The sequence below is a fragment of the Mizuhopecten yessoensis genome, unplaced genomic scaffold (genome assembly GCF_002113885.1).
Source record: "Mizuhopecten yessoensis strain PY_sf001 unplaced genomic scaffold, ASM211388v2 scaffold8195, whole genome shotgun sequence".
Lineage (NCBI taxonomy): Eukaryota > Metazoa > Mollusca > Bivalvia > Pectinida > Pectinidae > Mizuhopecten > Mizuhopecten yessoensis.
In genome coordinates this window covers 321093-346407 of record NW_018407426.1, presented here as the reverse complement: position 1 = coordinate 346407, position 25315 = coordinate 321093, and the positions used below count along the sequence as shown (strand labels likewise).

Below are 25315 nucleotides of genomic sequence, written 5' to 3'. Positions count from 1 at the left end.
ATTTCTTCAATTATCCAAATCATCATGAACAAAAATATGTAAAAAGAAGGAAGGACCATAACTCTGTTTATCAAGAGGGTCATTATGAGAAACTCGACCTTTCAAAGATTTGCAAGTACCTAAGTGAATGTAAGTGAAATAGAAAGTTATGCTTCAGAGCAACTTTGATAACAATCATAAAAAACCAAAGGGCCATAACTTTAAAGATATAATGAGGCACAAGAACTGTGTTCACTATGCAGCACTCGGCCCTTTCAAAATACCTGAGGAGAACTGTGTAGAAAGTTTGGCGAAATACAATGTAACCCAGACATCACTGTCTGGACACGATATTATTGAAGCTCGGCAAGCCAGACAGACAATTCCATACCACAATATGTGCCATCATAAATGGGCATATATTCATTTGCACAATTTGCTGTTATCATTTGCTTCTTCCATAAAACCTGGAAAAAAGGAGGAGTGCTTTAAAAACGTACTTTCTTTCCCTGATTTGACCCTGGCCTTTGGGGGCGCATTTTGCATTTATACAATATAGCAACCCCTTTATTATGTCATGTTGCCGTTTCAGATAAAATTGTATCTAAGTTGGACCCTGTGACCAAATCCATTGGCCAAGGCTATAGTGCTGTAGGACATTCACTTTGAGCGACAAAGAGTGCTGTTTGCAATAGCAAGTCTGTTTGTGTGAATGAGTAAAAGTACAGTTGAGAATTGTTAATCCAACCATCTTTGTTCCTAGCTAAAGTAGCCGGATTATACTGGAACTTTTCTATTCAGGATTTCTTTTTTCAAACTGTTCGAAACATTTTGCTCTATAAATGATGACGTATAACAAGTTACTACTTTACACTTTGGAACTCTTTTGCATACTGGTCCTAGGATGTCTGGTTTTGACAGAGTATATAGTTACCATTTACAGATGTGGCCAGTCAGATGTCTCTGTAACCTCTTTAAACAACCAGATTAGCGGTAGCTGCATTGATTAGGCTCCAATAGTAAAACACTTAATCCCCAGAGAACTTGAAATGATTTTTATTTACTTCATCAAGTCAAAATTACTATAACTTGTAAATTATAAATGGTGTAACAAATGGTAGAATTAACGAGCACATATCACACATACAAATTTATGACAACATTGTTATAAATTAAGTTCTGTCTTTTTCATTTGAATCAATATGAATTCCAAATACTATCCATCAATCTTAAGTTGCAAAACAAAGGCCAAACACAACACAAATTATATCACTTCATAAAAACTTGTATTCACAATATATTTGCTAAGACTGTCAATTTCTTTTAAAAAAGACTGAAACCTCGCGGGCTGTCTGTGGTGTTGGATCCTCCACCAAAATTCATGGAGAAGCTTGTTTCTTTTGTGTTGTTGCCTTGATTGGCGTTGTCTGATCCTCCCCCAAACAGAGACATAAGGCTATCCCCACCCTTGTCGGTGCCAAAGTTAAAGGAAAAGCTTGTCTCCTGCTCCTGGCTCCCCAGATTTGAAGAAGTCTGGTCACCGCCCCCAAACAGTGACATGAGGCTCTCCCCTCCACTACCTGACTGATTCCCTGGGCCTGTCAAGTCACAAGTAGTTAAATAAATGTCTCTGCATTAGCAGTTCAGTAATGGGATTATGAATTGACTAATACTGAACTATTTGTTTATAAAGGGAAACCTTTTCAATTCAGACCGTTGTAATGGTTTTGGTTTGTATGTTGTGTCTGTGTTTGGTTTGTATGTTGTGTCTGTGTTTGGTTTGTATGTTATGTCTGTGTTGTGTGTCTGGTGTTTGGTTTGTATGTTGTGTCTGTGTTTGGTTTGTATGTTGTGTCTGTGCTTGGTTTGTGTGTTGTGTGTCTGTGTTTGGTTTGTGTGTTGTGTCTGTGTTTGGTTTGTATGTTGTGTCTGTGTTTGGTTTGTATGTTGTGTCTGTGTTTGGTTTGTATGTTGTGTCTGTGTTATGAACGTGTTGTGATGATGTTTCTTTAAATGTTGTATTGGCATCATCATGATTTTGTTGTGATAATGTTTGGCTTTGGTTTACAAGATGTGTTTGCAGTATGAACATGATAGTGTTGTGTTTATATTACCTGTAGAAGTTGTGCCTTCGTTACCAAACAGATTATTTGGCTTGTCATTTCCAAACAAACTCATGGCTTGTCCAGTCTCAAAACCACCAGTATTTCTCTCCCCAAACAAACTCATGGCTTGTCCAGTCTCAAAACCACCGGTATTTCTCTCCCCAAACAAGTTGGAAGCCTGAAATTAAAGAAACAAATTATCATCTGTACCTGTGGTAATAACATTCAAAGTTAAGATCACAACAAGTTAATTATCCTCTGCTTAATGAAGATATATACTTCTTTTGCAGAGTAAACAACTAGTTAACCATTAGTGAAATTAATCGTGGAACAGTACCAGGTGTATTCTGGCACTAGCGATTCAGTTAATAACTTTGTATAGAGTGTGGAGGTCCTGGGTTTTCATGCTGGTCTGGCTCAATTGTATTCTTCCTCCCTTGTCACAATTATGGTGCCTGTGACAAACCAAGTAATGTTTGGATGGCAAAGGGATACCCAAATCTTGGTGGTGAATTGTGCTATCTTCTGAAGCAAAATCTTGGCAAAAGGAGAAAGAGGTGTAGCTGAACTTCGCCAGGCAACTCCCAATTAGCTCAGTGTGAAGTCACAGGTTTAAATCACCATCAGCAATTTGGGTACCCGAGTAATTTCCTCTCCTGAGTTGAACACTTTCAATCCCAAGTAATCAACTGTCCTTTTAAAAATCAGTTTGCCATTATCTTGTTCTCATTTTGGTCAACTAAATTTTAAGTTTGGGAGAGGAAACATCAGTATAGGGAACATATGTGAACATATGAACAAATTAACTGATTGAAGTTCACATTTATCAACTAATCAGTAGTTAACAATGGAATGGCTTGTAAAATTTTCGAAACCACTCCGAGATAAAGTATTTTTTCTTACAAATGTCCAATAATTTAGATGACTTATCCAAAACCTTAAAAAAAATTGCTACAGAAAAGAAAGGTAAACACTATAAACTGTGATTTTATCATTTTTGTTGAAATTGTATTCAACTCAAATTTGAATTCTGTATTTATTTTATCAGACGTTCATGCAGGGTACATCAAGTTTCCTTAGTCAAATGTTTCTCATATGACTATGTTTTGAACCAAAAAAAGCATTGCTGTGTCATCACATTGAACTTGTATACCAACAGATAAGTTGTAAAAGAACATGTCCCTTTCATCGGCCAATACTTGGGCCAGCTCCTGCAAAAGAGTTAGGTGGCTGATTTTGACTTTTCCTAACGTGTCCCCCAAAGAACATCCTAAACATGGTGGCCAAACCAACACCTGAACAATGTTTGCCGCAAAAACTTTTTTGCTGATGCGACTGGTATGCACTGGGATTTTACCTTGTTGAAAACAGCATCAGTGCCATGATGTTATAAAGGATGAGCCCTGTGTAAGAGCACCAAGCTTTTCATTGGTCTACTTTCAACCATTCTTGGTAAAGTTCTGGTAGATACACAATGAACAAGCAATGTCCTCACAGTCTGGCATGAAGAGGTCTTGGGCTTCCCGCTTGAAAGATTTTAATGACCAGGATGTCACTTGGTAGGTATTCCACTCCCAAATGTTTAGACTACAAAAATATTGCTCGGTTTTCAACGATATAGAGGTAGTCCACAGAGTGGGGGTTGTTAACGTTTTTTTTCTTCTCTGAATATATATATGTGTGTAGTATCCCCAGTATGTGTGTCAGAAACACAATTGTATGAATAAAGTTACTGGTAATGACAAAAGCACTCTGTGATAAAGCCAGTTTAAGTGACAATTTGATTTTCTCCTTACCTCTCCTATAAACGGGTTCAGGAAACTTCCAACACTACCTTGAGGATCATCCTGTAAACATGATGAAGAAATTAAATGACATTTGCAAGTTGTATAATATATTGAAATCTGTCTAAAATAAGCACCATTTTCGTTGAGGATTAACAGATTTTTATGAATTTTCAACTTAACATTTAAACATCATGAATCTATCAAAGTACAAATATTCCATGTCTTGTGGTATTGAACATGTACCTGGTTTTCAGAGAACATTGTCCTTGTAGAGTAAGATATAGGTCCAGGAGACTTGGAGAGAAGCTTGAGGTTTTGCTGATGTTTCTCAAAATCAAATGGACTTCGATCCATTGCATCATGACCTACAAAGAATCAAATCAGACATTAATATTTGTATAAATTTATGAAAGGTGTGGAGCATCATAGCACAACAATATCTTACTATTTTTTTTATTATTATTACACCATATATTATTTTTGAATTATGCATTTAGTTCCCAATGTATTATAACTATTATAATTGTAACTGACCCATCCCTGATGAAGGTGGTGTTTTTGGACAATGTTGTACAGTGTCTGTTTGTCTTGTTGCTTTCGTTGGCTGTGTAGAGCAGACAGCAGCTTGACCTGTAAGAAGCAGGTAAACACAAGTCGCACAATAGTTTTTTTACAATATAATAGATAACGGTGATATCATTAAAGTTGATATCATTAACTACAGTGTCAAAACCGATGACCCGAGGGGGGGAAAAAAAGAGAAAACTTGGTTGAAGGAATATTTTTCCTCAAGATGGAGTGAAAGAAGCATTATTTATTAGACCTAAGGAATGTATAGTGTACTTTGAGATTGAGTGGAAGAAGATACACTTTACCATAACGAGCAGATCATTGACAAAGAAAGGTACACCTGCATATAGAGCGTTATAAGATATGTCTTACCTGACAAGGAAGAGGATGAAGTTGAGACATTATTTAGTTCCTTTTGTGGTAATGTTATCTGGTTCTGAGTAGGCAATCTTTGCGATATCAGCATTTGACCAAAGTTTTGAGTCTTAGGTGCTGACATTTGACTGATACTTGGAGCTCTTTGTGCAGATATCTTATCCAAGATTGGAGTCCTTGGAGCTGACATTTGGCTAATGCTTGAAACTCTTGATGAAGGTTTTTGGTTTAAACTTCTAGAGGCTGACATTTGGTTGATGCTTGGAGCTCTAGGTGCAGATACTTGATTGAAATTCGGAGTTCTAGGGGCTGACATTTGGTTGATGATTGGAGCTCTAGGTGCAGATACTTGATTGAAATTTGGAGTTCTAGGGGCTGACATTTGGTTGATGCTTGGAGCTCTTGGTGCAGATACTTGATTGAAATTCGGAGTCCTAGGGGCTGACATTTGGTTGATGCTTGGAGCTCTTGGTGCAGATACTTGATTGAAATTTGGAGTTCTAGGGGCTGACATTTGGTTGATGATTGGAGCTGCTGGCATTGATATTCTGCTGAGATTTGGGGTCTTAGGGGCTGGCATCTGGCTGATGCTTGTAACTCTTGGTTCAAAGATTTGATTGTAGTTTGAAGTCTTGAGTGCTGGCATTTGGTTGATGCTTGCAGCTCTTGGCACTGACATTTGATCAAAGTTTGGTGCTGATACGTGGTTGAGACCTGAAGCAGTTGGTTGAGCCATCTGTCAAAAACAAATCAAGATGAAAATACATAAAATGTATATTCTCTATCAGGTTTTATATCTATTTGAACAACTTATAATTTAATATAAAAATTTAAAATACAGTACAACTCAAATAAGCAAACAGTCTAAAAGTATTTTGTATAATGAATACATAAATATTATTTATCCATATTTTCACGATTGCTGATGATGGTGAAAACATTGTAAATTTGTTAAGTCCAAACTATCTCTGAAATAACTTAATTATTTATTTTTCATTTAAAACAGAAATGTATAAATTAGTGAGTGTAAATGTACCGGATATGATTGCCCTTGCACCTGCTGCTGTTGTTCCTGTTGTAGTTGTTCTTGGACCTGTTGATGTTGTTGTACTTGTTGTGACTGCCGCTGTTGTTGATGTACCTGAAGTGGCTGTCGTTGCACCTGTTGTAGTTGTTCTTGGACCTGTTGATGTTGTTGTACTTGTTGTGACTGCCGCTGTTGTTGGTGTACCTGAAGTGGCTGTCGTTGCACATGCTGTTGTTGTTCCTGTTGTAGTTGTTCTTGGACCTGTTGATGTTGTACTTGTTGTGACTGCCGCTGTTGTTGGTGTACCTGTAGTTGCTGTCGTTGCACCTGTTGTTGTTGTTGTTGTTGTTGTAGTTGTTGAACAGGTTGGGGCTGATATTGACCCTGTGGTAGCAGTACACACTTAAACATGAAATTTACATTATTTATGATCAGGTTGTTCTGAATTTATTCCTTTAAGCTATACTGCATGTAAAGAACATATTGTTCTTAAACACTCCATCGTTAATTTCTGTCTCTCTATATCCAATAAGAAATTCATAAGCTTTAACCTTAATAATTTTCAGCAACAACAAGTAAAAAGTGGGCACACTATTTTATACACTGGGCAAACCATGCCAGCTTTAGAACCTATAATTCAACCATTTTTAAAGCAAAAAGTTTCAAAGGAAACTCTCAAGCTCATTTCCAATTTTTGCAGAACTCAACAATTACAGTAAATATTTATACTTTACATGTCTGTTTAGATATTTGAATAATACAAAACAATCTATTAATTTTCTTCCAAGGATTTTTTTATAGAAACTGAATCGACAGTGGCCGAGGTATGCTCCGGAAACTACATTCATAACGGATGGATGTATGCATGTATGGAAGGACAGATGAGGAGAATACTATAAACCCCAACTTCCGTCGAAGTCAAGGTATTAAAACAGTTTCCTGCTTCCTGTTGTGGCTGTCTTTGCACCTGTTGTGGTTGTCGTTGCCCCTGATAAGCTTGTCTTTGCTGACTTTGATGTGGCAGTGTCTGGGGACAAGACTGTAAGGATGACAAGTTTTGAGGGAGGGCCATTAATGGGTGACAGATTGTAGACTGTAAAGACGACTTCACATTTGTCTCCATGTCTCGCTCAGTGTCCACATCATCTTGTTTTTCACTAAACATACTGAAAACAACCGAATACATTAACCATATTTCCATTAAATACTACATTGTTACTCATTTCATATAGATAAGATGTAAAAAGAGTAAAAGTGTAAAATTCAGAGACTATAATTTTGCCTAATCATTTCTATGGACTGAATACCTGATCTTACTATTTCCATCTTGATCCGATGTGAAAAGGTTTGGGGCTACCTGAGTAACCATGTGGGGGTTTTCCTGGTTCTACTGGTTGCCTTTCCCATTCAAACTTGTTTCATTATTGTTGTACAAATTTTGTTGTAAAAATTGTAGAGTTTTTTAAAAGACTATCCCTGTTAGGTCAATTACAACTACTGTTTAGTTACATTTATAGGTCTAATTATTTCTGTAAAGCCATTTTGTCTCAGTTGTCTGACTAAACAAATCAATATATCGTGGGCCATTTCTGTTTAGAATGTGCAAAATGCGTTTGCTTCTTTCCCAACAGAGAGAGGAAACATTATACATATACTTTATTAACACAGAGCTTCCATCTCCATCACTCTCCTGTATATCCATACAAGGCTGTACATTCTCTGGGTTCGGATGAGGTTGAGCTTGCTCTGTACTCAAACAGGGCTGAACATACTCAGGACTTGCACAAGGCTGAACAAGTTCTGGACTCAAGTGGGGCTGAGCCTGCTCTGGCCTTCCATGGGCTTGAACAGGTTCTGGGCTACCATGGGGCTGAATATGGCCTTGATTTGCTTTGGGCTCAACATGATCTTGGTTCATACGAGGTTGAATATGATCTTGGGGAGATGACTTTATTAAGCTTGCTTCAGAACGGATGATTTCCTCTCTAGCATTCACCGCCGCTAGCATTTGTGCTTCTCTTTCTTGCCTTCCTTCTTTTTCCTATAAACAGAAATTCTTGATTTTTGGGACTAAAATCCCCATAAGGGTCAGGGTCAACCTCACAAATCTGTATGTGGTGTGTTGCTAAAAACAGATTTCAAAAACCATGCAATGATTTGTACAAACAGTACACACTATCAAACTGTTGTAAGTCGTATCTCTTGTTCATTGCTGGCTGCATTGCATATTGTATAGAGGATAATATTTATTTGGTTCATACCATTGTGAATACATACAGTGTACATTATGAAAAGTTCTTTTTACACAACCAAGAGGAATTTCTATGTGACATTTCGATGACTTGTACGGTATGTACACCGTCACCTTTATCAGACAAAAAACAACAACATACATTGCACTTTGTGCAAGACTGGGATTTGAAATCGGGATCCTGCACTGTAGCAAGGATGGACCTCAACCAGATGTGTTATACTCATCCCTCTTTCAAAAATTATCAATTCAATTAGAGCATGCTGTAGTATCCATGATCAAATCTGACATACTGTTACATGGTTGATGTATAATTATATTACATGTCTTATCTGATCCTTTATCTGCCCCCTAGCCTCCATCATCTGTTTGATCTGACATGACATTGATTCAGTTGACAATTTTACTGCTGCTCTGGCAGAAGTTAAGGACTGCATGACCAAAGCATATGGTGTGCTAAGTAAAATAATCTATTGTAACTATGGACTATCACTCTACAGCACTGTGGATAACCATACAGCATTTCATCATCAAAAAATGTATAGTATCATAAATCATAGAAATGAAATGTTCAGTGACTTTCCACTAGATATTTAAAATTCCATTTATATGGTAAAATTTGGTCTTCATATATCTTTTCCTTTACCTGGTAATGACTACCTAAAAGTATATATTCATCAATTCTTCATTTGTGTTTTATTTTATAAACAAAATGTAACATTTGATATTAAAGCAAAGTCAAGTGATAATTTCACTAAGGAATACTTGGAGACACCAGCGAGTGTACAATTATCAGGAGACACTATTATTAGTTCAAACTCATATTGAAATTGTCTTCGATGTTTGAAATCAGACCTGTGCCAGGACTTTTCCCAATCTTCCCCCCCCCCCCCCCCCCCCAAAAAAGTGAGAAAAAGCCCTGTGCACCTATTGAGGCTCAGATGCTTTCAAATGTTTCATTGTGTCCATGACTGGGGTTAAAATAGTGTTATAAAAGGATACACAGATACAATAAACTTGTTCAGGTCTTTGAGTTCATCACCAGTCGATTCTGTGAACAGATTTGCATATAAAAACACTAATGATTAAATAAAATAATATCAATGCACCAATAGCCATGTTGTATGTTCTTGATCCAAAAGAAAATGATATAGTTACTTTACAGACATACTTTCATTTTAAATATGAATACTGAAGCTTATAAAATGAAACATTTAGTAAAGCATTCTACTTTTAATGTATGTACTTAAAATTCTCACCATTGATTTCATTCATTTGTGTATGCAAGTGATTTATTTGGGATTCCATATCTTGGAGCCGTTTTTCTAAGGAAGAAACGTCTTTTTGCTTTTCCTCTAGAGACTTTGCCAGAGGAAACATCTTGTATTTGCCTTGGTAGTTTTCCCATACATCTGTGTAATGCTTCAGGATCTCCAAGCGTCCATTCCTTCAGGAACAAAACTTTGTTTTAAATTTCCAAACCTTAGGTCAACCAAATGCACAGGGTGATACTTTCACTACTGTCATATAGCAATACATTAGTATCTTAGCTTCTTACGCAAGACATATTAAGCACATGATTTTTTTCTTGCTGTATAGTGACATAGATTTATATATGTATCTATATATGCTTCTGTTATAAATGTGATCACTTATTGTTTTTGAATGAAAGCTGTAAAATTTATGATTTTAAAAAGTTTTTCAAGAACCAAAGGTTTCGTGAAATTATCAATTTAGAAAGTACTACATTGAATTAAATTATTTTGATTTTCCGGGTTATACCAGTGTTCAATTTACATAGAAATAGATTGGATTTAGTTGCATATAATGATGATATTGGTTTACATGGAAGGCTATGTTTTGTGGTTTTTTTTTAAGTTTTACTTACCTGTCCTGTTGAGATGATTCTTCCAGAGCTGTAAGCTGTCTATCCAGAGCTTCATCATGTTCTTTCAACACAACCAGGGTCTTCTTCAAACTAGAAACAGTGACATGTTATACAATGTCTAAGGTGAAACAAACCATTCTTCTCGTTTGTAATTTTAAAGTTCCTGACCTGATCTTATCTAGCTTCACAGCAAGTTCAGTGAATAATGGACATACACACTCACTGAAAACATCATATAGGCAATAAACAGCTACCGTAGTATTAAAAATAAAAAAAATACATGGTTTTTCATCTTACTTTGACTTTGATAGTCCTTGGGTTGAAAATTAGGGGTCCTAGCTGAATATTTGGGGTCCTCTTAAATGACAATTTTCAGTATTAATTGCTTAAAGTCATGTACATCATTAAAATTTGGAGACTGGATTTTTTTAAGTTGTCATTTCAGGGGGTCATGGGACACAGGTATTCATATCAGATGTTAGGGTCCTGTAATGGAAAATGGGGGTAGTTGAAGCAGGATTCTGCTTTATGTAAAACCCTGAAATATATATAAAAAATATAAACCATACAATTAACATCAAACATCAACCAAGGGTGTAATGCTCATTTTAGTTTGTTACCTCTCACAGTTGTCACGGTTACATGTATACTGTCGGTGACCTTGTTTGATATCCTCATCAAGCTGGGATGTCTTTTCCTGTAGATCTATGATTATGGACTTCCCTTCCCTTATATCCTTCTCTAGTGCTGTAAAAAGACTCCTGTATCTATAGAACTTTACATGTCTATTTGAAAGGAAAACTGACAAACGTTTTTGGTGACCCATAATTCAGTTATCCATAATAACAACTACAGCTCTAAGGTCTGACCTGGATTTCTAGCCATAAATCACAATGCTATATCTGAGGTAACTTTCTCAAAGTGCCTCCACTGGCAGATACAACCAGACTGGACTTTACTTTACTAGTCCTGTGCCCAAATTACTAATTGAGCCAAAGTGAAATTTTACAGAAAATCTTCTACTGGTAGCTCCAATTGCTGTACATCTTGGCTAGCAACTTATAAAACAGACAACTAGTCCTGTCACAAAATACACTAGCCTCGGGCAGTAGGCTAGTGAAATAACACAATCCTGAAGCTCCAAGTGAAATTAAATTCACCCAAGATTGTAAAATTATGCTTGATAAAAGTCAAAATTGTATGTACACGCTAAAAGTTTAATGATTTTCTGCAGATCTTTATTGAAATGAAATTTCAACTTTAGAACAAAGAAAAGGAAAATTCACTTCAGCATTACATTTAATAGTTGTGTTTAAAATTGTTCCTTTTACAAAGACCTTACCTTCTATGTGTTGGCTTTCTTTCTGTATAAGTCGAACACAATTCTGGTTTTCAAGTTCTGGTAAAATGAAAAACATCAACAAATTACAATTAATTACCCAGAGCTGTTATTTTTTAATACATGGATAAAAGCAAAACCTCTGAAGATCCTTCGAAGGCTACATTATGATAACCTATGAAAGTGAAGGACATGTCCTATAAAACCTTTATTCATTTTGTCAAAATTTGAACAACTTTTGTTACTGTCAAAGAGGAGAAATTCGGTCCTGTAAAAGCTCTTCTGTATCAATTTTGCACTAACTGAGATGCTGAACAATCAAATGAGCTACCTGATCACTTCACAATTTTTTAATTTCGTCAAAGTCTGCACCCGCAAGGATGATAGAGGATTTTTCCACTGGCATTGGAATTTGAGTATCCCTTGTCACGAGTAATACATAACACCATATATGAAAAAAGAGTTGAGCACAGGCATGAGAACAGGGGATCTCCTTCCAAATTTTGATGCCAGTCTCTGCAACTGGCGACTACAAGTGACCTGCTCAGTTGGTAAAAGCATATTTCTAAATTCACATTTGAAGTTTCCACAGATTCTAATTGCTAAAAACACCCTTCGCATGTCCTCAATTCTGGGAACACAAGAATAAAGCCTTCCTTTAGCTTATTTTTTCCACAAAATTATTTGAAATATAACAAACTGTACCAATGAAAAAGAAGTTGGTCCTCAGGGGGCGATAAAGTGAAATGATTACTTACCAAATTTGTTTATGAGTTTGTCTAAATCATCACCATCCGAATGGTGCAGATAGTGATCCATTGTTGTGGCTGACTTCTTTCTGAAGATGATAAGTTTTAATACACTTAATGTCAGTCAGATTCAAAATATACAGTACTTGAAATCAAGATGGAATGCACTGTTATGACTGTCACAGAAATTCGATTTTTCTTATTGTTCTGGCCGAGACCTTACTCATATGACGATACGTCTTAATTGGTGTAATTCTACTGTACTTTACCTGCTTTAAACGCGTAAAAAGCTATGTAATGTATGCATGCAATAGTGCTTCTGTATGCATATTAAAAGGCCTTAAATAGGCCTAATATTCAACCCAAAACAGACGTTCATGTTCCTTTCGACCAAACTGAAACCCTTCTCGTCCAGAGATCGTCTGCTTTCTAATCTTCGTCATGAAAACGTTTGGATGTTACAGCAAGCGTCATACTGAGTTGCAGAGGGATCAAAGTGCGGAGTGCGCTGCAAAACGAACTGACAGCGGAACTGGCACGTAGCGGCAGAAGGCCTATGGTGAGGGAACCCAAAATGGAACAGTACCTTAAATGGAACACTTTTGATATACATGATGCAGCATTATTTATTTGCAATAAAAGGGCATGTCCCGGTATGTATTTCTTATAAAGTTTTATGCATTTTGAGCAAACATTTATTAAAACAAAAAACGGGAAACGGCCTAACTAAAACGCGACAACATATCCTATCATATTTCTAAACATGGAAACTATATGTTCAAATAAATATTTTAGGGGATAAATTAGTCTAAAATTTGTCAGAAATTTCAAAACCTTTTGGAAATGAAGAAAGTATTTCAAATGCTGTCAGTTATTTTCATAAACTGACTTATGTGATGAAGTGTTCCATTTAAGGTACTCGACTAGCTTCAAATTCCAAGTGAATCTGATTTACTTTAATAAGTTCTATAAATAGAGACACACGCTGTTGATACCCAAGAAATACATCAAATAAAGGCTAAAGATATGTATTTTCGGTAAAAATGCCACCCCCAATGATGATAATAAATAAATAATAAAATAAATAAATCAATATACAAGATTTGATATAGCACCCTATCTAGCTAACATTAGCCACTCTAAAGCGCTTTACAGTACATAGATATACAATTTTATACAGTCAATACAATTAGCATATATATATATTAATCAATACAATTTTGAGGAATTCGCAGGAGCTGCCTTATCAGGCGCTACCTACTAGTCCTATGCCACCTGGCTAATATCTCCCTATGTGTGTATGCCTGCATGTGTGTGTGCTGGAGATGTATTGTGTATAATATGCCCTTCCACACTCACACCACGGGTTTCGGCACGTGGCTGCCATCAACCTCAGGAATACAAAAAGTGACTCCGCTATGACTACGGAGAAAAACTTTGAAACTCGGAAATGGCGTGTGTTTTTGGAGGAAACGGGGTTCATGTCTGCGGAACGAAAATATATTTGACGCACGGTGAATATAGGTTTTTAAAAGAAAAAAGTATCCATCTTTTCAACGATATTAAGAATATTTTTTCACATCAACTAGAAATGTGGTTTTTTTATGCATCGGGAGCTTTCCTCCCTTCTCGTATATTACTCATCATGGTTCGGCCCCGGGATAAGTCCGGCCACCCCTGATATTTGTTTTATCTTGAGCAAATATTTACAACAAATTTGAGAATGTTAGAATTGTATTTGGCTGGGCCTATGCGGGCTTACATGCTTGTTGAAGCTGGTTATGATAATTCGCGGATAACCATGGTGATCCTACGCAGCGGAGCTTGAAGTTCTTCTTCTCCCGCAGCGACATGCAGCAACCTTAGACGGGCAGTATATATGGTCGAGCATCCCCTGATGGAGTCACCTTCGCAACATTTCCAGTAACATCGCATATAAGCCAAAAGATCTTTTCTGAAACCCTTCATCACTGGCAGCAGAATAAAGCTCAGCCCTAGTCAATATTGGCGTATATGGGCCATCATTCTTATATTTCGCGAAAACGTCTGATTCGTCTTTTACACATAAAAAAGCGACGGAATAGCAATACCTTCTATCGTCAACATGTTTCTCATCGCCCAAGTTCCAACGACATGCGGAGATGGAAACTACCTCTCGACAGAATTTACATGCGGAACACCCTCAACACTATGGAACGCCGAATTAACATATATTCAAATAATTGCACCTTTCTTCAAATACATGTAATTGAAATAGGTACAATTCAATTGAAGATAGGTGCAATTCAATTGAAGAAAGGTATAATTCAATTAAATATTACAATTCAATTAAAGATAGGTTAAATTATGACAAATTAATCATACCTTCAATTGAATTGCACCTATTTTCAATTGAATTGTATGTTAATTTGGCGTTCCATACAACACCCTGTCCACACTGGAAGCTTACAGCATAGCCTGGTTGGCAATACTCTCAATGAGGCGAAATAAGTAGGAACTGGCGACTGTAGGTAACTTTAACATCAATCATTTTCGCACTGAGTAAATAGTAAGAGGCGAATATCTCCATGTGGAAGTGAAGTGAAAGAAACACGAGTATAGATAATGGAGAGAGTGGCCTATTGGAGGACACAGTCATACATCTAGAGGAATGCTGAAGTAAGGTCTACGTCAGATACAAAGGCTGCTGGTATCAAAATACCCGTCGTCGATACAACAGGGGTCACGCTGTCTGCATATATGTCATGGCAAAATCAAAGGCTCAGTGTGCACTACCTTGCGGATGATACAAGAAGACTAGTTTGGTCCTTTGATATACACCAAAAGAATCGCGCGATAGCGTATCAGTAAAATTGAAAGGCTTTGAAGTCGTGTGCCGCTCCTCATGTAATCTTTAAAAGGACAGGTATCAGCCTAGCGATTGGTCAGGTATTTTCTTTACCTAGAACCAATCAAATAGCTAGCCGAGTGCCTTCAATGTTATGACATATTCCATGAATGTAGAGAGCGTACGTGAGCGTAACTCCTGGAGTATCGAGGATGCAAAATACCGTCAATTAAAGGTTAGAATATTTTTTTCAGGCTGATCAAGATACAAAGTGTTTCTATACGCTGGTTAGATTACAAAGGATGGTCAGCTTTGGGTGCACTTTAAGTTTTATAGTGGAAAGATAAAAGTACAACAATCCTATATAGCTGAAGGATAGGCATGATACTTTAGGAGACTGGTTACTCCTATAACATAAGAGGCCGCTGGTCGGCCTTTTTTTCTATCGGATATGATTTTGCCGACTGCGACGGCGCCTGTTAAAAGTACCTCGCCGTGTAAACCTCTAACACTGTTGGAGAACACCGAGCAAAATTTTGATCCTAAGCTACCTTTTCCTACACTCCAAAAAGTAAATGGTGATGAAAACAGTTATAAGGCAGTTGACACGACTGGTTTGGGCATAGTTGATATGGTGGTGCATTTGTATTTTACTCTCCAAAAAAATCATCTCCACAATATATCTGAAAAACCGCACATCTCTACAACCTGTGTCATTTGATAAATAGTGCCAAGGAAATTGTTCTCGAAACACTGTTAATCCTATGACCACGAAGAGTAACGAAAATTACAAGCTGGTTTCACCAAACGGACTTCTTCCTGGTTGTCTCAGAATCAATATTGGAGTCAGTTATCTGATGTGTCAACTGTAACTAGATGGTATTGAGGGAAGAGAATGGTTACTGATCAAGACCTTCATCATCGTGCCAAATTAAATTTGATATAACTTTCATCGTTTTTAACATTTTCTGGTGGAATTATCTGGGGCTAATTATAGTGCTATTGAAACCAAAATTTCACATACTGAAAGATCATGGCGGCGGGGGCATTCATATGTCCTACAGACAATTTCTAGCTTTTTACCAGCTATCAAATGAATTTGGCAAACTCTCTTTTGATTAAAGAAAAAACATCATCGTGTCAAAAGTATTCACGGTTTCCGCAATTTTTTTCATGCATTTTTAACTTTTACTGTGAGAATTTTCTTCAGCTAATTATAGTGCTATTGAAACAAATTTTGTCATACTGAAAGATTCGTTTCTATATTATAACCTGAAAATATGTTCATACATTAGTATTTATTGGTTGACGGGAAAAGTTCAACAAAGAAATGTCTTACTTTCTAAGAATGGTTTAGTTTTATTTTGTTTAACGTCCTATCAACAGCTAAGGTCATTTAAGGAGGTTCTTTCTAAGAAATTCTCTCTGAATTAGTACTGACATATGTAGCTGTGCTTAAAACATCAATGTTCGAATTCAAGATATCTGACTTTTGGAAAAAAAGAGCTGAGGACCTTGTTAAATTTGACCCGAATAAAACTTTCTGTGTGTTGCTATCAGTAACACACAAACAGGCGACGAAAAGATGACGGATCAGGGCCGACAGGAGACATACATGTCTCACTTAATCTGATATTGGTTTGTTAAAGCACCAAGATGGGGAATCTGTGTGGCTTGGAAGCCAAGATTTATGAAAATGGTTTTGCATGGATCCGGAGGTCATCCAAAATGGTCACCATACAATGAATGGATAAAGTAAATCCTATCCAAAATTTAAATTAAGGTAATCATGAAATTAGGTAAGGTTTGCGGTCACAGGGAGATAACTCTAGTTGAAATCTCCGATTCATTTGAGCGCTTGATTACGGTGTTGTTGCTAACATAAACATTCTGATACTGATCGTCGATCGTCTGCAAAATGTTAAGATCTAAAAAAGGAAAATTTCAGTCTAAACAATCTTTTCTTAAACAATTGAAAGCCAAAGAGTCGAAAAGCAATTCATTGGTAAGTCACCCCGTTGATGAGCCAACAAAAGAAGACCACAACTATGATGTAAACACTGGATCGGTGCTCTCGGATCTCGAACTTGGGGCAAGTTGTACAGTTGACCCAGCACGAGATGACAGCTGGAAGACGGGGAGACGAATAGTCGAGCTACACTCCTTAGCCCAACAGATGTATTGCATCTCGTGTGATTCTCGACTACACCTGAGCGACATTGAGAGCGAGAGAAGATATGGACTAGGTAGCATACTATTCATACGATGCCAGAACAGTGTGTGCAGTTCACTGAATGATGTCAAAACTGGAAAAAGAAACAACGGAACATTTGACATCAATTCCAAACTAGCACTAGGTAATCCCAATGTTTTTATGTTTAGATTTCAATACCATACAAAAAAAAATCTGAAAACAGTATTTGGAACCAATTATGTAACTTAGGGGTTGGTGTTATGTGGATTTTTTTTAATTCAGTTTTGCAAATAAAATATATTCTGTTTCGACTTTGTAAGAAAAATTATTGATTGTAGATTTACAGTAGTTGGAGGGGGGGAAAATGTAAGCCAGTTAAATGGTTGTCTTCAAAGTCCCAAGAATAAAAACATCCTGCACCCACATATATACAAAAAGAATGGTTGGTACATTCTAAATACCCCATTCTTTTTAATGAATTTAAATTGAAAAAACTTCAGCAAATTACATTAAAATGTAGACATTGTACTTGATGCCAGAAAAATATTGCTTTCAAGTTCCAATAAAAACTAGTTTCATATAACAGACTTTTTGCTATTACGGCAGTTTATTTTTTGGCTCAAAAATTTATCAATTTTTCTCCTGTCTGAGGCCAAGTTTTTTTCTTCATTTCTTAGCAGGCCAGAATATACTTTTTCCAAAAACACCCCTAATTTGATTTCTTATTCAACTAGTAATTGTATGACAAGCTTGAGTGATTTTTTAGCTCATTGAATAAGAATTATTAGGACAATGTTCATGTACATTCATTAACTTCTCGTCAAATTCTTGAACTTAAAAATGAATTTGACAATTATAATTTTAATAATTGATTGATATTTCTGTTGATACATTTAATGTACTTAAAAATGTGACTGTTCCATGAAGAAATTGTTCTTATTAATATGTTTGCAATTTTTTAGCCATGATACACACAGGAATGGGCCCAGTGCAAGTAAACAACCTGCTGGCAACTCTAAATTTACCACCAGTTGTACCGTCCACTCTCAAGAGAAGGGAACACAAGATTGACACAACCCTGGAGACCATTGCAAAAAAATCATGTCTTGATGCTCAAAAGGAAGAAATTGAAAAGGGAAATGGAAAGGTAAAAATGTATACATATACTTTAGGAAATTAAGCAACTCAAATTTCCAATGACTATATATACATTCATGAAGTCATTTTTATATTTTAATGCAAAGTAATTATATTTTCTTTATTTAAAGGGGGAACATGACAGGGATGAAAATTAAGAATTTCAATAAAGTACATCAGTTCATATTTTCGGTAGCCCAAGTATTATATGAGCAACCAAAAACTGTGCAAAAAATTAGTAGCTCGGGGCAAACTTTTGATGCCATGTACCACTGGGCCCCTCCTTGTTTTCATTCCTGTGTCACGTCTCTACCCTGCACCTAAATCTGCTCATGTAAAAACAGTTTTGGGTTATTTGAAAAAATATACATGTTTGTGTTTCTTCTGGCCAATAGCCTAACAAATGGTGTGATTTTGAATGACTGAATTAGTCAGGGGGAAAATGTCAGTGCTTGTATTTGATAGACTTCTTCACCAGGTATTTTTATATACTACAGTATTAGGGATTTTGTGTCATAACCTGGAATATATTTTTTTTCATTATAAACATCAAATATGAGTATTTTTTGTAGTTTTTCCACTGATAAGTTTCACTTGATCATGCATACACTGCTTAATTTTTAATTGTTGAACATAACACAAATTGTTTAGTGTACATGTATTGAAGATATGTATGTATTTTTTTAAAGGTGGAAGTCAGCTTTGACGGTGGGTGGCAGAAAAGGGGTACAGGTTGGAATTATAATAGTAATACAGGTGAGCATTTATTTAATAGTTAGGAGGGTATATAGGAACCACCTTGTCCATCTGTCTGTTCATCCGTCCGTCCTGCTTCTTGTCAAGTCCATAACTTTTGAACTGTAGAACTTAGGTTGACCAATCTTGGTATATATGCATTATAGGATTGGGCTGTGTCATAAATTGAAAGGTTGACCAAACTTAGTATACTGATGCATCATGGGATGGGGATCCATTAGGATGTGTCATAAATCAGGTCAATGTGACCTGTCGTTGACTTTGTTTTTTGACCCCTATAATAGTAAAACCTTTTCTGATTCATGTCCAGTGGATAACTTTTGTTTTTTACAGATACCTTTGTGTGGCCAAACATAGTAGGTGAATACATCATGGGATAGAGGTGTGTCACATACCAATATTAGGTATCTGTGACTTTGACCCCCACGATAGTTTCCGAAAGCTAGTTCAAAGCAAATAGCAACTAAAAATAACATGTATAATTTCAGGCCATGGATCATTGATTGGGAAAGAAACAGGAAAGGTTCTGCAGTTCTCACTTAGGAGTAAATCTTGCCAGATATGTGCCCTTCATCAGAGCCAAAACCACACTATACCTGTACATGAATGTTCAAAAAACTGGGACGGGTCGAGTAAAGCAATGGAGCCTGACATGGCAATATCAATGGCCAGAGAGTTAGAGGAAACCGGATGTCCAATAGATGTCATCCATGGTGATAATGATTCGACCACAACTTCTCGTCTGAAAGCTGTTTTTCCTTCCATTGAGAAAAAAGATGACAGCAACCACACCAAAAAAGGCATAACATCTAAACTGTACAAGCTAAGGCAGAAATACAAAGTGTTGAAACAGCCAAATGTCATATCTTATATTGGAAGGTGCTTCATGTATGCCATAAAAGAATGCCAGACAAAAGACCCGGAGAGACTAAAAAAATCACTCGATATTATCGTTCCACATTTATATGGTGACCACTCCCTTTGTGCCAAGGAAGATGTTACCTGGTGCAGTTATCGAAAGAATCCTTCTCAGTTCAGGTAGATTACTATAAGAAATGTAATAATTAATTAATAAGGGCACTGACCATTCATCTTTTGTTTGGGGGGGGGGTTCTAAAAAAATAGTTTGATTCTGAATTAAATAAAAAAAATAGTTTTAGAAGGGAAGTGAAAAAAATATAGCTTGTTTCCATTATATTTTAGAAAAAAAAAATGACATTATATTTTAGAAAAAAAAATCTTGTTCCTGTATGCTATTCAGTTATTGCAAAAAAAATAGTTTGACTCTGATTATTTTTTTTTTAAATTGTTTGTTCGGAGAAAAAAAACATGCCCTCCACAAAAGATGAATGGTTGGTGCCTTAGCATTTTAATGCTCCTAATACTGTTTTTAAAAAAGTCTATACTCGTAGCTAATAAACACAGACAGGAGTCGAATAATGAGGTTGATTAGNTTCAATTTTATAGGTACCGCAGTCTACCAGAGGGTAAGCCTCTCACATGTCCAAGTCTTCGGACAGATTTATCTGTCATTGTAAATAGCCAAAAGGGTAGAGCTGTCTCCTTGACCAACTTAGGATCAACCCAGGCAAATGAGAATTTCAATTTCATAGTCTCAACAAAGGCTCCAAAAAACAAGTAAGATATCTGTTCACATTCATAATGAATAGATATTTTTATGAGTTCCTTTGACATAGGATAAGCTAATATTCATGAAAATACAGTTTAAATTTTGCAGGCAATTAAATTTAACTGACATGTTTATATACCAGGTGCAAACATTGTATGTCATAGAGACTCATTTATATAAGATCAGTCTGTCCATGAATCTTGAAATAAAAATGCTATTCCTTCATGATCATTGTTCAATGGATTTAAGTGAAAATAAAGAAAAAAGTATGCACAAAATGAAGCAATATAATTTTGCTCAGTTCAATCCCAGGACAGCAGGTAAAATCATAGACTTGAAAATGGTATTTAATGTTTCTCCACTATTAAAGCATGCATCATTTAGGAATCAGGGCATATAATGTCCAAGTGTGAGTCAGAATACTTTGTCCAGATAGGCGACATGTTTTTTCCTGCAAAATGTTACTTTGTGAACTAGTGTGTTAAAAATCTGTCTCAGTCTGTCAATCTTGTAAATGGCAAATTGCATATTCATTATCAAAGTTACTTTTAATATTTTATAACCCTGAATATGCATTTAATCTGCCACTTGATTATAATTTAAACAAAACAACCATCCGTTAGTTCTCTCTTAACACTTGCCTTATTGTTCAATGTCAACATGCTATGTTTAGTGTAGTGTTAATTTTTCCTTGCAATTACCAGTTCAACTGCATTTATATAAGAGACCTTCAACTTTGATCTTCATAGGTCATTTGGATCAAGCAAATCTCTGACAGGGAGAATTTCAGCATCTGTACTGCAGAAGAATGAGGGTCATGAGTATCTAGAAAAGGTTTGTGTTAAAATATAGAACCATAAATGAGAAATGAGCAGGTAGATTAAGCCTGGCTACATATAGGTAGCAAATATTTCCAACTTTGGTTATTTTTTTTTGTCTTGCCTACATGACTTTCATTAGACACTAAATGATGCTAATATGACGGTGGCGGCGATGAACGACATAAACTATTTGTGTAAAGATGCCTGATGTTATTAATTTAATTTTAATATTTGGTATATAAGATCCTGGCAAAGCGAACATATACAAATGTACATGTCCGTCAAACAGGGTTCATATGACCTTGACCTCATTTCATGGATCAGTGAACAAGGTTAAGTTTTTTGATCAAGTCCGAATCTCAAATACTATAAGCAGAAGGTCAGCTATGTTTAGTATGGAGAAAAAGGATCTGACTCTGTGGTCACTTTATCATCAATTGCTCTATATTTCATATCCTTATCTTTGATTAATAAAGCCAGTTGCAATTTATTGTCTCTTTTTTAACAAAGCTGTAGGATTATCTCCTGGTGAATTCACCTTTAAAATGGCATTAAAAACTGCTGCCAAGAGAAAGCTTCAAAAAGCTAAGCAGAATAGTTTACAAGGGAAGAGGAAACGTCTTGTTAAAAAAATATCAAAAAGTCGTAAAGAAGCAACCATGGAAATTCATGAAGGTGTTACCTATTCTAAAGCTGCTGAATTAAATCAAGAGGAAGAATTAACCCAAACAGCAGAGATCCCAAAAAGATTAAAACTGCCAGAAAATCCCTTCACATTTATTGTCTTTGACACCGAAACAACTGGTAGAGGGAGAAACAGCGATATTTTACAGATTGCAGCAGGAAAGGATTTCAATGTTTATGCTCAACCCCGTTGCAATATTTCTGACCAGGCTTCCATTGTGAATGGGATACAGTACAATAGGGGGACTAATACTATGTTCCATAGAGGTATACAAGTAAGGTCCAAAACATTACAAGAAGCACTTTTAGACTTTATTGAATACCTCAAGAAATTTCCCCAGCCAGTTCTTGTAGGACACAATGCATGTAGCTTTGATATTCCAATTCTTTGCAACAGATTGGCAGAGTTTAATCTTTTTACAGAGTTTTTATCTCATGCTTATGGTTTTGTAGACACTCTGAAAATTTCTAAAAGAGTCTTCAAAAAGTCAGATGTTGGAAATTATAAGCAAGAAAATCTAGTCAGTAAGCTCACCAACTGCACCTATCAAGCCCATGATGCAAAAGAAGATGTCAGGGTACTGAATGTACTTTTTACTGAAAAGTTAAAGAAGGAGGTCAAAGATGAAGATCTGTTCCACATTAGTTTCCACATAGTGAAGATGAAATATAATGAAATGTTGCAACAAAAATGTATAACAGCAGTAGCAGTGGCAAAGTTAGCCAGAAATGGTGTCGCTCCATTTCATTTACAATTAGCACATGTCAGAAACTCGGGGTTAAAATTACTGTTAAATGATCTACATGTACGTTTAGCGAACAAGAAATTTACATCGCTTGTTAATTTTATCGAGAAAGAAGAATGACTAGGATCTGATGTCAAACTCCCATTATTGAAGGCCACAGTTGTGACTATGGGGTGTTTTTTTTGTGTTTGTTTTTGTTTTATAAAGAGTTTGTGTCTCATGTTCAATTTCCCCATTTCCCTTTATTCTTATATTTAGATTGCTGTAGGGAACTTTTCACCACATTAATACAAATGGCTAATTTATGGAAGAGCTAGCATTTATGTTTCAATTGCTATTTCAAATATGCACATGCAAATTTAACTTGTATTCCAATAAACACAGATTTTGTTTACTACAATTTGTATTTTTTCTTCTTTGTTATGAGTGCATGTTGTATGCATGGTTTGTAGATGGAATTAGTCCCTAGATATCAGATCTCCAAGCATATATAACTTGCTCATAAAAGCTATTCTATCAAATCTCTTTTTATGCTGCCATAAATGACAAAATTGCTCAAAGCTGCAAGTTTTTCAGTATCCAGGAATCTATGTTGTAACAGATGTATATGGTACTGGCATAAAGACAGTGCAAATCACTCAATGTAATCAGGGACAGTATATACGTCCCTGATGTAATATACACACACAAAAACAGACCTCAAAAAGTCAAGTTTATTGAAATGGGAAAGATAGCATATGGAGTATATATGTCACCATACAGCCTTCAACAATGACAGGTTTGTCCATTTATGATAGTTGAAGTGTCACAGTAAGTTGTCTTCAAATTATATTAAATTAACCATACACAACTAAACAGGACAAAACACTTCACCCTAAAAACATTTTTAAGGTGAAACAACTTAGTGCGGAACGATCCAGGGCGAAAGGGATTTAGGACGAAACGACCAAACACCCATCTTTCCACCCAGAACGTTCTGCATGTCTAACTTACCTAGCTTCACGTGGTTAATAAGAGGACAATCTCTACTTTCACGAATTCATTCCCCTTTAACACACATGTCCACCGCTGTAATAATGATTACAAACACTTGAAATCCCCTGACAGTAATTTTGACGAGATTTTCTTAAAACGGCCGCGCAAATAACGAACAGTCGCGATCGCCATTTGTTTACAATCGGGGTTTCCCCTACGGGCGATAACTCATACCGAAATTGCGTCATGATTAGGGGGAATTCCCACATTACGAAGTTTCCCGATGTTAGCCGATGTTTGCCGACTTCATTATACATGTAAGGGGTTTAATATAGCTTCCGTTTCCATGGAAACGAGATCGGGGACATATGATTTTTTTTATTTTAATTTAATGGAAATATTTAAATCTATGAGTTCTCAATTTTTCTTGAAATCGTTGGACCTAGAAACAGAACATTTTCATCATTTTGTTGTCATGGCAACGTCTCTATTTTGGCCATGAAATGTTAAAATCTTGTGTTTTCGTGATTTTTTCTTAACTTTTCAAGCAAATTTTAAAAGTGCATGTTTAGATCATAATCATTTGTACAATTTTCTTTAAAAAAATACATAGTTTTGATACTTACATAAATTTTTCATTAAAAATAGTTAAATAAATACATTTTGATAAAACAACCAAAAATCACAATTTTGAGCTGTTCCTTCAAAAAAACGGGACGGGCGATTTTCTTTAAAATGCCATGAAATGATAGAGGTTCCCCCAATGAACAAATAAATATGACACATTACTACATTATTATAATGATAAAAATCCATGGAGAGCGCAAACCTTACCTTAGACAAAACTACGTTTTTTCCGGAATGTCCACGTCTCCCCGAAATCTAGGTCTAATAATTTAGCTTTCTCGATTCAGATAGTAATGTATTTGCCGCGTTTAAAAATCAAATCTCACAGTAAGTGCCCCCATTGCACTTAGCAGAAATGTCAAGAAATTTCCCATGAATAATTATATAGTCAGTTTTAGTAAGTTTTGCCATTTCTGCTAAGTGCAAATAAGCAATTAATGTGAGATTTGATTTTTAACATTCATTGAGTTCATTTTTTTTTTAGAAAAAAAATGAAATAAAAAATGTTATATATATATATATATATATATATATATATAAATAAAGTGTTCTGTTTCACTGTGTCTTGAAAAAGGAGCGGATCGCTCGGAAAATTTGACAACCTAAACTTTTCCACACTGTTGGAATTACTTCTTTGCCCCATATAAATAAAGTGGATATATACTTGTCAGTTATGTTTCGGACTAATGAGCATCCATTTTAATTCTGATAGTTGATGAAACGAATATATAAAGGAAAATTGGAAATTAAGTCCTCATCCCGTCTTAAAACATTATCGTTGTTGGTCGGTCGTGAAATCAGGTGGCACTAACACAGATTTATCTCCCTTACTTAGTGCTTGACCTGTT

At 35.9% G+C, this 25315-nt stretch overlaps 2 protein-coding genes across 6 annotated transcripts; one reads left to right on the top strand and one right to left on the bottom strand.

Moving 5' to 3' along the window:
- Nucleotides 1-1061: 1061 nt before the first annotated feature.
- LOC110455313 (histone-lysine N-methyltransferase 2D-like) lies at nt 1062-24138 on the bottom strand. 5 transcript variants are annotated; one of them, XM_021505386.1, is made up of 18 exons: nt 12340-12510; nt 12080-12159; nt 11325-11381; nt 10603-10729; nt 9983-10072; nt 9354-9541; nt 9097-9145; nt 8418-8508; nt 7499-7884; nt 6811-7009; nt 5979-6245; nt 5853-5888; nt 4814-5552; nt 4406-4501; nt 4115-4236; nt 3881-3931; nt 2094-2262; nt 1062-1577 (listed from the first exon to the last, which is right to left on the bottom strand). In XM_021505386.1, exons 2-18 carry the CDS (start codon nt 12138-12140, stop codon nt 1303-1305), a joined length of 3003 nt encoding a protein of 1000 aa, XP_021361061.1. In that variant the 5' UTR covers nt 12141-12159; nt 12340-12510; the 3' UTR covers nt 1062-1302. The 5 variants fall into 5 exon arrangements, with proteins under 5 accessions (XP_021361061.1, XP_021361058.1, XP_021361057.1 ...); XM_021505383.1 differs by lacking the exon at nt 12340-12510 and adding an exon at nt 23859-24138 and having other exon boundaries at nt 1063-1577; nt 5853-6245; XM_021505382.1 differs by having other exon boundaries at nt 1063-1577; nt 5853-6245.
- On the top strand, nt 17075-23840 carry LOC110455314. The gene is made up of 7 exons (XM_021505388.1): nt 17075-17254; nt 18054-18238; nt 18918-18984; nt 19473-20022; nt 20452-20622; nt 21364-21451; nt 21939-23840. The coding sequence occupies exons 2-7, from the start codon at nt 18056-18058 to the stop codon at nt 22983-22985; spliced, it is 2106 nt and encodes a 701-aa protein (XP_021361063.1). The 5' UTR covers nt 17075-17254; nt 18054-18055; the 3' UTR covers nt 22986-23840.
- Nucleotides 24139-25315: the final 1177 nt, after the last annotated feature.